This window comes from Rosa chinensis, chromosome 7 (genome assembly GCF_002994745.2).
Source record: "Rosa chinensis cultivar Old Blush chromosome 7, RchiOBHm-V2, whole genome shotgun sequence".
Lineage (NCBI taxonomy): Eukaryota > Viridiplantae > Streptophyta > Magnoliopsida > Rosales > Rosaceae > Rosa > Rosa chinensis.
Window position 1 is genome coordinate 26,284,012 of NC_037094.1, and position 14,263 is coordinate 26,298,274.

Here is a 14,263-nt window from a genome sequence, read left to right on the forward strand (position 1 = left end):
GCTTTGTCACGACAGGATAGATCATCCTAGTCATGATATGATGATCCGTCTACAAAAGACTTCACATGGACATCATTTCTTTCGAGCAAGCATGAATCAAAAGTTGATTTCTAGACTAAGTGTGACCGACACAGCTGCCTAGGGCACTGCCTCAGTCTACCACCAGCCTAGGGCTGGCGCAGTCCCTATCCATGACGCCATGGATGGCGTCCATCATGGTGATGACGCCCCAGGTGATATTGTAATCACCCACTTGCTTCACATAGCGTTTCGAACGCTCAGGCCTAACCAAAATACTCAATGGTTGCTTCTAAGGCCTCTTGCTCGTTTTACTAAGCCCGTTCCTTAGGGAAATTAGGACTGAGACCGTCCTATACAAAGGATATGCCATTACTCATTTTGTTCTTACAAAGAATTCATAGGGATTTTGTGGATTGATTCAACCAACTTGCAGACGCTTAAATATTTCATGACGATTGGTTGACACGCAAACACGCTGGTCACGTGTTGTGCCATTGTCCACCTATAAATGCTGCTTACACTACACTCCTAGCACATATCATATAACAACGGGCTCACTCCCTAGATCATCCTATCCAGTCACTTGGATTTGACTATGCTAGAGAGTTTACATCGAAAGACTTTCGATGGATATTGCAATGGGCTTGATGTTGGACAGCACATTCCCATGTACACACCCTATTGGTCTCGCGGAAACGACTACGATGGTAGTCCGAACATTGGTAATGCGCACCAATCTTCTTACATCCGCTTGGGGTGATGCGATATCGCATGCAGCTATGCTAATTCGTCTACGACCTACCGCCACTCAATGTACCTCTGCGTTACAGCTAGTGAATGGGTACACGTCTTTTGTACTTACGCACATTTGAGTGAGCCATTTTTGTGCCAATTGCGCCGCCACAGCGCTCTATGATGGGTCCTTATAGACGAATGGGCAACTACGTTGGATTTGAGACTCCAACAATCGTCTGCCACTTAATGCCCTTGCAAGGCGATCTCTTTACAGCTAGATTTGCGGGTTGTCACTTTGATGAGACAGTCTTCCCGTCGTTCGGGGGAGATAAGAACACAGATGTTCAACAGGAACGACAGGAATTGTCGTGGTCTGTCCCCACTATGTCTCATCTTGATCCCTATTAAAGCGACGAGGTCACACAAATATGCTGCAAACATGCCTGCAAGGAAGGACGTCCCTACGAGAGGACGTAGCGCCACCCTACATGGAGGTAGGCATGGCGCCAATGCCAAAGAGAGTGGCACTCTGGCGTTACAGGCCATGGCCCCAGCTAGGATGCGTGGGAGGCCCGTGGGTTCGAAGGATACATTGGCACAAACCAATCCTTGATCATCGACACTCAAAAATCCGTCTCATGAGTATCTTCCAGGTTATGGTTATCGTTGGGGGACGCCTCAACGTCAGAACCTATTCCTGAGAATATATAGCTCTATGAAACTTACACTCGTATACATGAGACGTGGGATAGAAACTCCATCATAATTGGTGATGTAGTTGCGTATTTCATTGTGCATGAGTTTGTTGAGTCAGATGATATTGAACCACGCTCCGTTGATGAATGAATGCCAGCGTAGAGAGATTTGGCCTAAATGGAAAGATGCGATCCAGGTTAAGATGAATTCTCTAACGAAGAGGAAGGTTTTCGAGCTAGAGATGCCAACACCTCCTAACATAAAACCTATTGACTAATGGGTCTTCGTTAGAAAGCGTGATGAGAAAAAGAGATGGTAATCTCGCCTTATGGCGCAAGGCTTCTCACAAAACGCCCTGGAATCGACTACGATGAGACATATTCCCTCGTAATGAATGTCATTGCACTCCACTACCTTCTCAGTTTGGTAGTTTCCGAATAACTGCACATGCAGCTTACAAATGTGGTCACTACGTATCTCTATGGGGATCTAGATATGGAATATACATGAAGGTTCATGGTGAACTCCATTTACCCAAGTCAAGAGGCTCTAGACCAGGGAGCGCGTTTACAATAAGATTGAAACGCTCACTAAAGTGACTACTTGATTGGGAAGGGATATGCCCACGCATTTCTATAACAAGTTTCAGATTCTATAGCGGTTCATGTTGGACATGATCTTAATTAGAAGCCCTTGAAGAGTTAAAGGAAACCGCTAAACACTTGAAATCCGAAGTTTGAGATGAAGGATTTTGGGAGAACACGATTATGTCTCGGTTTAGAACTTGAGCATCGTGTCGATAGATGCTTAGGCATTTTGACAAGGTTAAGCCTTCAAGCACCCCCATGATCGTCCATAGTCTTGATCCTGAAAAGGATCCTCTTCATTCGAAGGATGATGACAAAGATGCGCTAGGGGCAGAAATGCCCTAGTTAAGTACAATAGGTGCATTATTGGACCTAGCTCAATGCACAAGACCAAACATCTCATTTACCATGAACTTGTTAGCTAAGATATAGCTCTGCGCCAACACGACGCCATTAGATTGGTGTAAAAGATATCCTTCAGTACTTGAGATGTACGATTGATATGGGCTTATTCTATCCCTACAAAAAGATAATGGATTCGGACCCATCACACACCAGGTACGCCGCCAACACTAGCCTACGTCCACTATCCCCATCCCAAAACGACATGTGTTTTGGAAGGTTTTGCTGATGCTGGGTACCTCTCTAACCCACACAAAGGTCGCTCCCAAAATGGTTAAGTGTTCACCATGGGAAAAGACCGTGATATCTTGGAGGTCTACAGAACAGACTCTACTCGCTATATCTTCGAACAATGCAAAGATTATTGCTCTTCACAAAGTGGTTCGTGAATGTATATGGATTGGATCCATAATTACGCATGTTCGAAGCAATTGTGGTTTGAAATCTACCACAGATGAGCCTACGAGCATTTAGGATAATGCTGCTTGTTTTGAACAAATGAGGCAAGGCTACATCAAAAGCGATAACACCAAGCATAATCAGCAACAACAGACTCTCCTCGAGATCAAAGTGAACTAAGTTCGATCTGAGGACAGTGAGGCAGACTTGTTTACTAAGTCATTGCCCAAATCCACGTTCGAGAAACATGTGGCAAGAATTGGCTTGCGGAAATTATCTGAACTCCCATGATCATAGTCATCAGGGGGAGGCGCAGACATTAGGGGGAGATGTCTACATGTTCACCTTGAAACGTGAAGGGTGTGTTGTGCTCTTTTTCCCCTTCGACCGAGGTTATTTTTGTCCCACTGGGTTTTTGTTACTCGGCAAGGTTTTTAATGAGGCAACGGGAGAAGCACCGCGTTTGAGCAACACAAGGGGGAGTGTTCAAGGAAAATCTAATTTGTGTTTAGCCCAAACTCTAGGTTACTTGACCTAGTGGTAATAGGGTTCAATTAGAAGGATCTAGATTCCTAATCAATGTACGATTACTTTCCTTGTATGATTGAGATTCTATGCATTGTAATCCTCTATATAAAGAGGCCCCTATTATCAATGAGAATACACATCGATTATCTCTCAATTTCTGATTCCCTAAAACATATGCATATATGTGCTTATTTTATTTGTTTGTCAAAAAAAAAAAAAAAAGGAGTAAAATTAGAGAATGTTACAATACCAATCCCTTATTAGTTGTCTTCAGAAACACTTGGTTTATTTGTTGACTTGCACTAAAAAAATAGTATCTAAAAAGTTAGTAGGATTAAGACTATCTTTGCTACAACCGAGAATTTCGTTTGTATTTCTTTCTAGTATTGAAGAAATTAATTCGATGATACCAGCACTTCATTAGTTGTATTTGATCAACACGATTAGTATATTTGTAAACTTGCACCAACAAAATAGTATCTCGAAATTTATTAGTATTCAGACTATCTTAGTACGTCGTTGCTACAACCAAGATATAGGTTGTCTTCCTTTCTAATATTCAAAAATTTAATTCGACGATACCAACCCCTCATTAGTTGTCTTCCTTCAATACGATTAGTTTATTTGTTAACTTGCACCGACAATATGGTATATCAAAATTTAGTAGTATTCAGACTATTTTAGTTGTTGTGCTACATCCTAGAATTTCATTACATTCCTTTATAATATTCAAAAAATTATATGCACAAAATGATACCTAATTGACCAATATTTCCCTTTTCCTTCAAAATGAATCCTTGAGGAATTAGGATAAATGAAAAGCACACCATTTTTGTTTGTGTGTTTATTTGTTTGTATGTGCTTGTGTTTGTGTTTTTTTTTTTTTTTTAGTATGGATGATTTCCACAGAAACTGATCAAACAATTGTATACGTACTGGTGTCGATCGAAGCTCTTAAGTCTGCTTGAATACTAGAAAACTACCAGTTAGGGTATTCAAAACAAGTTTAGTACTGTACCTGTCGGTAAGCTTTGCTACAGTTAATGGGCAACAGTAAACTTAGCCTCTAAAATAAGCAAGGGAATTTAACTTAAATTCGTGCAGTCATTTTATGTTAAAGACATCTCATATTTGTAAGAGTACATGCATGTAAACCTCTCCATATCGGATTACAAAGATTCCATAATAGCGAAAAATACACCTAGAAAAGAATATTTGTCCCAAAATAGATATAGCCATTAAATGATATATTTATTATTAATTTTACCCACACACTATTTCCCTTTGCAGTGGTTATGCTGTTGAGTCTTATCTATGTGTTCTCTAGACCTATATATACTAGCTCTTGGGTTGAGTGTAGGGCACACATTAGAGTTCAAGCCTAGAGAGATATATATTGTCACTCAAAACAGATGGGGAGAGTGAGAGAGTGACCATCCTGAAAAGAAGCATCATCAACCATGCCTAGGGCTAGGGTCAAACTTGCATGGATAGGGAGTGAGAGTGCTAGGAGAGCGAGCTTCAACAAGAGGAAAGACGGTCTTGTGAAGAAAGTGAGCGAGCTTAGCACTTTGTGCGATGTGCCTGCTTGTATCATTATCTATGGTCGGGGCAGTAACCAGCCGATTGTATGGCCTGACCGCCCAAGAGCAGAGGAAGTGATCCGCAGATACCTGAGCCTACCAGGTTATGTGCGGTGCAAGAAGACGCTGAGCCAAGAGAGTTACCTCAAGGAGAAGGTCGCCAAAATGGAAGAGAAGCACAACAAAACTCTCAGATCCAACACTGTGAAAGACATGGATGATCTCATGCGCCAAGGTCAGAATGGTAAGCCGTTATATGAACTTGACATTAATCAAACATATGGTTTGCTTAACTTTGTGGAGGAGAAGATGAAAGAGATCCAGAACCAGTTCGCTTTCTCTGAGCAAGCTGGTGGTCCTAGTTACACCAGTGTCCACAATGAACCCGCCAATAACTTGGGGGTGCCCCTGGGGACTGGTATGGAGTGGCCATATGGAATTTTTGGAGTAGGAGGTGATGGAAGTAGTAGTGGAACTGATATGGGGTTTCCGATGTTGCCTCAATGTTATGGGAATAATATTGGAGGTAGCAGCAGTGTTAATATGGTGCCCAATATGATACCATACAATGGTAACATTGGAAATTTTGGAGGTGATGGTGATGGTAGTGTAGGGTTACCTCAGGTGAATTATTTGGGCAATGATATTACTGGGAATGGAAGTCAGATGGGGTACTTTGGGATGCTGCCTCAATATTATGGGGCTAATGTGATAACATCAAATGGTAGTATTATTGGATGGACAATAGGAAACACCAACGGAGCCAACAGTGCCGGTGAAGGTGATGCTGCAGGCCTTCCTTAAAGACGTTGGCAAAACTTGGATAAAGTACTCCTACTAGATCTTCAATCTCCGGCCATGAAGTGCAATCTGCACCAAAGTTTCGCTTCATGTTTTACAGTATTTTATCTTCATTTTGTTTTGGTATGAATAAGCTACAGTGTTGCTATCTTTAATTTGTTTGTCATTTTTCTCTCGTCCCATCATGTTTGATTCGTGTATCAGTTTTTTCCGTTACAATAAATTATCTTTTCAGTTTAATTATGTCATTTTCCTTTACATTACTGATTCAAAAAAGCTAGCTCAACTGTTAGGCCGATTTATGCATAGCCCGTGGTGAGAACACCGCGTACATGGGGTAAACCCTTCGCAGGGTAGTCCAAATTAAGACCTGGATCGTTTATTGTTTATGTAAATCTTGTAGAATTATCTTCACGAATAATCAACTAAATCAAAACTGATTTACTAGTAGAGTAGTAGCTAGTCTAATGTACGTGTACGTAACTATCATCATATCGATAGACGAATATATAGTTCCCAAAAAAATCATTAGTTCTCTTTTGTTTTTGTAGCAAGTAAGCGTGCATGTAACATTCAGTAGACAAATTTCATAAATTTAGACAATAAGCTTTGTTCATTTGCACAAACAAACACTAACAAGTGCATTTACAAAATATTATATATATGCAAAGATGTGATGCAAATTCTCATTTAAGTTTTATTTTTGCTTATGTATAATCCTGAAATGATATCAAGAGTCTCTGCTAAATAAATGTATTCAACCAGGCATCAACTAGCAAAGAGTGTTCTACTGGCTACTCTATTTTCTTTAACATAGCGATGACATAACAGAAAGATAACTCGAAATGTAACACAATTATAACGTAGCATAATTACCATAAGCATAGCTTAATTTCCTACTATGTTGCTGCCGGAGAGTAAATCCAGCGACACATAGTTTCACCTTGCCACTAGGCAATAGCGACCATTTGACAAAGCAATGATCTTGCTGATTACTCAGAGTAGACAAAGCATCACTATGCCAATAACCTTATCAGACGACAGACAATGACTGTCGTCTGATATGCAAAAAATCTGTCGTCTAGTAAGCTGATATCTGATTGACGTTCAGACGACGGTTAAAGCCCGACGTTAGAAATTGACTCAGACGACAGACACCTAAAAAAAATCTGTCGTCTGAATGTGCTTAAATATGTACAAATTGTAAGTATATGTGGTTAGATATGAAATAGAACGACAGTCAAATGTTGTTATTGTCAAACTCTAGCAACAGACTTTACAAATAATCTATTGTCTGTTTTAATGCGAGACGACAATAAAATGTCGTCTGAATGTGTAGAATTTCCATGTTTCTTTACCAAATCTGTTGTGTGAACTTTATTGAAACAACATCCACTATTAGTTATCTATTGTCTCTATTGTTGTAAAAGGACATTTAAATGTCCTTTGAATGTGTAGATGCTTGAAGTATCTTTGATCTTTCTGTTGTGTGTACTTGTTTCAAACCATAGTTGTTGGTAACTTTCTATTGTTTGATATTATTTAAAAAGACATATAACTTCCAATGTATTATCATATATCCCAATGATGAAAGTCATACTCAAACCATGAAATACAGTTTGTTCACAGCAGCATAAACTAATCTACCCTCATTGATAAAAGTTTCAACACGTTGCTCCGACCTCCTCAAAAGGTCCTTCATGAAGAGTGTACTTGTCCCATGAGAAATCAGCAGTGTATCTATTGCGCAATGGTCAAAGACTTCACTACTTGTTTTCTGCTTGCCTTCTGCAGACTACGTATCGTCTCTACTTCCTAACCATTTCTGCCCTGATAGATCTCTGCTTCCTAAGTGAGGACTACTTTTCTGTGACAACATCAACCAACATTAGTTTAGTTACCATTGGGCTAAACACATGAAATATAAGTCAAACTTTTATAGTCAAATTGCTTGATTAACAGTATCAAGCAGAAAACTCATTTGCAAAACTCAATCGAGATGCAAATGTATAGTTGACTATACTTCATGAATAGAGGTAACAAAAAAATGAACAGGGAAAGGTAGTAGTGAGTATATACCTCAGTCCCTACTTTTCTCTTCTCTTCCAACTCGGCCTTGTTTCCAATCAAGAACATTATTAAAGTTGGATTTGCTAATATCAAATGAGAAGTAAAATAAACTTGAGTGACTTAGTAGTCTTTAAGAATATTAGTTACTCAAGTTATATCAATCCAAAAAGTGGTCACTCCAAAACTTTTCAAATGTACCTTGTCTTTGCAATTCAAAAACCCACTTCTTAGCTCGCTAAAAACAAATGACTCCTGCAGCCAAAAACAATATGCATCGAACTGATTACACTTAAAAGTGCATAACTCATATTACAAATCACCAAAGAGTCTCATATCATTTGACAGATAAAGTCTAAGCAACTCATATTGCAGATCATTAATGACATAGTCTTCGATCATTTGATATATAAAATTTTAAGGCTTACAATGAGCACACAAGTGGCTCATTCTGCTTTCAAAAGTTATATATCAAAGATGCTATAGTCTTTGCTTCAAGAGTATCAAAAACAGAAAAACTTCAAGTCGATTACATATAATCTGCAGATACTTATAATGGAACCATTGCAAAGACTATATAATGTTGAAACTTGAAAGTCTAATGTTCCGTGAAATTACAAACACGAACTTGCAAAAACCAGCAACACATAAGGACATCTGAACCTAAATTGGAGAGTTGAATGATTACCATGCTTGTGATATCATAGACCAACAGCTGCAGTTGCACCGCGGTAATACATGGGAGCCAGGCGATGGTAACGTTCCTGACCTGCAGTGTCCCATATAATAGAGTGAATCAACCAACATATATTCCTCTTGCTATAAAACAAGTAGACTACTATGGACCACAGGAATTTATTACTACTACATCAATTTATCATTACAACATGTAACTGCTCCTACATGCTTCAAATGAAAATGTTCAAGACCTTTTTTTGTTAGTCATATTTGAATTAATGATCATGTCACTACAACAAATAAACCACATAGCGAGCATGAATCTAGTAAGCACCAGTGCAGCAAAATCTGTACTAAACCAAAATAAACTAATAACATTAATAATTTACCACAACAGAGCATCCGAGGAAGAGTCATCATGGGGGCAATTGTCCACTAAGTACACAGAATCATTTGATTGTACTGCTGAGAAGATAAAAATAAATTGTTTCATATCCAGATAAGCATACATATACACTATGCTCGAAAGTAATCTTGAGAACCAAGACTTACAATTACCAACCCCTGCCTTTGTTGATAATGCCTCTTTGTCCAGTAATTTTCAGAGCTTGAAGAATAATATTGGTCATCTTCTCTAGTTCTTGAAGAGGCTGATACAAGGCACAATAAAAGAAAGAAAAATGGCTGGGGTTGAAAGTAGTGTGAGGACTAGATACGTACTAGCTTCAAACAAAAAGCTGATGGAGTTGAAAGTAGATAACATAAAACCATCCTTATCCCAAAGCCACCAAGCCTCATTGCAAAGTTATATTGAATAGATATACAGCAAGCTGAGTTCTACGATACACAATACACAACAGACACCCTTAGTTAAAAATCACAACAAAGACCTGAGCTATTAAGGAATTGAAAGCAAACGGTAATGCACAATTAAAATTCAAACTACATTAAATAATAATGCATCTGAATGTCTGCAGACTATAGGACACCTTTATGGATAAAACAATGTACATAAAGTCATTAAAGGAAAAAACTGACAAGTATAAAATGGAGAAATTAATCAAACCTGGAAGTGGGGAAGAATTCTATGCTCCTTATAGTAGGAACCCATCCTTCCACCTGTAGCAGAAACCAGACTGTATTATGGAGAATATATAACAGTAACGTCAAAAAGTAACTAATAATATGAATAATAAAAAGGAGTATTATCATACATATATTTCATGTAGAAAGGGACAACCTGTCCTTCCAATCCAAGTTAAATATCATCAGTAATCTAGAAGATCTGAGCAACATTGATTTTGAAAGTACAACACAAAAGATTAGTGATAATGTATGTAGAGCCCTAGAAGCTTGAGTAGTAAATTTATAAGGAAGAAATAATAGATATTATGGGGCTTCTGGCCTTGGGAAATACCATATCGTGATTAAACTGACTCTTATTTTTCTCACTTTCACTCATTCAATTACAGCCACAGCAGACCCTAGTAATACTCCAACTTACACTGCCTCTTGAGAAAAGAATTATTAATTCCAAGACTCCACGGGTTACTTTAGATTAAGCCTATAGCCAAAATGCTTTCAAACTAATGAGAAGACCAAGATCTCAGCTTTCAACCAAGCTTTCAACCAAATAAAAATATTAACTACATCAAATAACAACAGAATTATTTCAAAGTTAAAGTGGTTCCACTTGATTATTGGATATTCAGAAGATTAACAACATAAAAAAGTGGTTCAAAAGGATCTGCTTTTGAGAATAAGAAAAGGAGGCATCTACCAAGCTAGTAGGGTTGTAGTTGTAGAGTCACAGTGGCAATCAGAATATCAGTATGCTGACCATATGTAACCTTGACAAAAGAATTACAGATCGAAAAGAACAATAACCAATAAAAAGAAATACTAGATGCACTTGAATTGCAAATGCCCAATAAAAGAGTTTATATCAGCACACAAGACTATCCAAAATAAAGGGAATCATGCCAATCAATACCAAATAGTGATTGCAGCAGGATACAAATATACACATATCAGACCTTGCAAACAACAAGCATGAAACTGAAACTTAACAAAGATAGTTAAGCAAAACAAAGTTTAGATAGGTAATGACCCAAAAAGTGCAAATGCAAATGGAAATAAAATGCTAACTAACCTATCATCTCCTTCTTCGATTCACGAACACCCCGCAATTCGAATCCAGGGGGTTGGTTAAGCTCCTTCACCGATTTCAAAGACGAATCGTACCTTCGAAAAGAAAATTTGAACATAACCCAGACAAAAGATAACCTTGTATCCCCAATTCGAATATAACCCAGCAAACACAAATCAAATTTGAATAGATATTTCAATTAAAACCCTAAAACCCAATCCAAAAGAAACTCTAAATAAATTGATTAACAGTGAATCGAAGGCCTTACCCAACAATAGTGAAACAATACGGATTGAAAGCGTTGAAATCTTCTCAACACCAACAAGAACTCGTGAGAGGGATTGAGATGGTTTGGCTGTATGGTTTGAAAAAGTGATTGAGATGGGTTCTATGTTTGTCGAAGAGAGATGGGGGAGATTGAGTTTTCAGTTTTGATTGGAGGAGAGTTTAATGGGGGAGATCTGCCAAGAAATTTGTGTTGAGCTGGGTTCTTTTGTGCCTAAGGGAGAGCAAGATAGATAGGGTTTCTCAGATGTGGAAGAGAAAATTTTTCAAAGGGTTAAATTTGTCGGGGAGAGAGAAATAGCTTTAAAATTTGGCATATATCCCTTCATGTTGTGCCAAAAAAACAAACAGCTATGACAAAATTTTTTTTATCTCCTTTGACGAGACGACAGATAAATGTCGTCTGAACAAAAAAAAAAAAACAGATGCAACACGAACCGAAATCAAATTTATCTCCTTTGATTAGACGACATATAACTGTTGTGTGAAGACAAACCTAATTCTCAAAGCTAACTTACCATGGTATGTTGCTATATTCAGACGACAGTTTTTACACTGTCTGTCGTTAAAATATATCAGACGACAGAAACCAACCTGTCTGTCGTCTGATCTCTGTCGTCTGATGAGGTTATTGGCATAGTGCATTTTGAGTGCACACACAGGCACAAACCCTGACTAGCCCTACACCACAAGTGTAGGGACTTATTACTCACAAAACGAGCAAACAAACTAAACAACAAAAAGTAAAAATAACTTTAAATAAAAATAGAGCTAGGGTAGGGCCCAAAATTTGAGCCCAAACCCAAATAACAACCTCACCAAGAAGATCACAAGCCGCCACTCCGCCAGCCAATCTAGGCCTGATCCAGCTACGGCCACCGCCGGACCACCCACTGAGCTGCTCCGCCACGTACCATAAGCCTCCGACAGCATCCTTTTGCCCTCCTCGTCACGCCATGGATAGACACCACCCCTTCTTATTACCAACCCCTTCCCCAGATTGTAAACCGGCAACCCAACCCAGATCGGGTCAGTCCGATCTGAGCCAAGCCCCTCCGCCACTACCTCATCATCACCTCCAGCCCGCCTCCTAGCCCGTGATACCACTCCAAGCTATCGACCCTGCATCCATGATAGTCTAGCCGCCGTTCCAGCCTACACCACTCCCAAACCAAGCCAGTGAGAATAGAACCCAGTGCCAATAACCTTGATCTTCCCCTCGATCTCCTCTAATCACAAGCGAACAGATAGAAGGTGTAAACCCAGATAACCAACCCAAAGGGCCAACAATTCTTGTCCGACGACAGCGTCACAGGACGCGCCGCCGAAAGGAGAGAGAGAAGATTTTTGGAAACCCTAGTGCTCTACAGAGATTTGTCTGCCCGTTTTCAAACCTAGGAATTTGTAGAGGAAATGACTTTAGAAGTTCATTCCCTAATTTTTAGAGTTTTGAGGTTATTTTGTTATTGGATGTGCATGTGTTCATTCGCCTTAGCGGGAGACTACGTCCACTATACTTCTTGTGTGTCTCTCTCTCTTACTCTCTATCTTTAACGTTAATTAGAGCCTTCAGTTCAAACATTAATATTGGCGTCGTCTGTGGGAAGCCAACACAAAAGTTTCATCTCGTACCATGAACTTCGGTCAACACCGATCAAGGTTGGTCAACACCGACCAACTCTGATCAAGGCTGGTCAAATGCCAACTCAAAGTTGGTCAACTCTACACCACTCCAAAAAAAAAAAAAAACTATTGCCTGCGTAGTTACTCTGGACACCTAGAAGCATACCGCTGGGCACCTATGAGTCTCTTGTTGGCATCAATCAATCAAACTTCTGAGTTGTCATGCTCTACGAGGCCAAGTAGCCAACTATGATCATCGATCAAACTCCGTCATCGACCACTGCTCTGCCAAGCGTGAAGTAATCATAACAAGAGCAACTCCAATCGATCAGCTTGCTGCTCAAGCGTCGGCCATCCATCACTGGCCACTCACCGCTGGTCATCCATCGCTGGCCACCTTCCTCTGGACATCCATCACTGGCCACTCTCCGCTGGCCATCCACCTCTGGCCATCCATCGCTAGCCATCCTCCGCTGGCCATTCTCCACTGGTCATCCATCGCTGGCCATCCATCACTGACCACTCTCAGCTGGCCATCCACTGCTAGCCATCCATCGCTGGTCATCCTTCGCTGGCCACCTGCACTGCTCATCCACCACTGGCCATCCATCACTGGCCACCTTCCGATGGTCATCCTCCGCTGGCCATCCATCACTGGTCATCCTCCGCTGTCTATCCTTCGCTGGCCATCCTCCTCTGGCCACTCTTATCTGGTCATCCATCTCTGGCCACCTTCCGCTGGTCATCCATCGCTGGCCACCTTCCGCTGGTCACTCTCCGCTGGCCATCCATCGTTGGCCAGCCTCTGCTGGCCATTCTCCGTTGGTCATCCACTGCTGGTCATCCTCCGCTGGCCATCTATTGCTAGCCACCTTCCGCTGGTCATCCTCCACTGGCCATCCATCACTGGCCACTCTCCGCTGGTCATCCACCGCTGGCCATCCTCCGCTAGCCACTCCATCCATCGCTGGCCACCTTTCACTAGTCATCCTCCGTTAGCCACCTTCCGCTGGTCATCCTCTACTGGCCATCCATCACTGGCCACTCTCCGCTGGTCATCCACAGCTGACCATCCTCCGCTGGCCACTCGACCACTGGCCATCCTCCACTGGCTACTCTCCGTTGGTCATCCATCGCTGGCCACCGTTCGCTGGGCACCTTCCTCTGGTCATCCTGCGCTGGCCATCCATCACTGGCCACTCTCCGCTAGCCATCCACCGTACCGCTGGCCACTCTCTGCTGGTCATCCTCTGCTGGCCATCCATCGCTGGCCACCTTCCGCTGGTCATCCTCCGCTGGCCATCCATCACTGGCCAATCTCAGCTGGTCATCTATCGATGGCCATCCATCATTGGCCATCCTCCGCTGGCTACTCTGCGCTGCTCATCCACCGCTGGCCATCCATCGCTGGCCACCTTCTGCTGGTCACCTTCTGGTGGCCATCCTCCACTGGCCACCATCCGCTGGTCATCCACCACTGGCCACCCACTGCTGGCCACCCTCCACTGGCCATCCACCTCTGGCCATCCATCACTGGCCACCCTTCGCTGGATATCCTCCACTGGCCAACCAAAGCAATGGAGCGTCAGGCTTGGACAACTCCAACATGATTTGGGTACTTCCATCAATTCCAACTCTAGCTCGCTCCAAATCGGCATAAGATAAGTAATTATATCTTCTCTTACGCTCTTTCAATATGAGCTAGCGTC

General features: G+C 41.2%; 1 protein-coding gene and 1 long non-coding RNA gene across 13 annotated transcripts; one reads left to right on the forward strand and one right to left on the reverse strand.

The window, feature by feature from the left end:
• Nucleotides 1-4,828: 4,828 nt before the first annotated feature.
• On the forward strand, nt 4,829-5,755 carry LOC112177694 (agamous-like MADS-box protein AGL80). The gene has a single exon (XM_024315957.1). It carries the CDS (start codon nt 4,829-4,831, stop codon nt 5,753-5,755), a length of 927 nt encoding a protein of 308 aa, XP_024171725.1.
• Nucleotides 5,756-7,271: 1,516 nt separating this feature from the next.
• Nucleotides 7,272-11,244, reverse strand: LOC112175242. Of its 12 annotated transcripts, XR_005803963.1 has the most exons (10): nt 10,915-11,244; nt 10,650-10,741; nt 9,712-9,782; nt 9,564-9,633; nt 9,050-9,334; nt 8,887-8,962; nt 8,508-8,588; nt 8,021-8,074; nt 7,832-7,905; nt 7,272-7,619 (listed from the first exon to the last, which is right to left on the reverse strand). It is a non-coding gene; the product is annotated as an uncharacterized LOC112175242 (long non-coding RNA). The 12 variants fall into 12 exon arrangements; XR_005803960.1 differs by having other exon boundaries at nt 9,564-10,061; XR_005803961.1 differs by having other exon boundaries at nt 9,564-10,061; nt 10,650-10,783.
• Nucleotides 11,245-14,263: the final 3,019 nt, after the last annotated feature.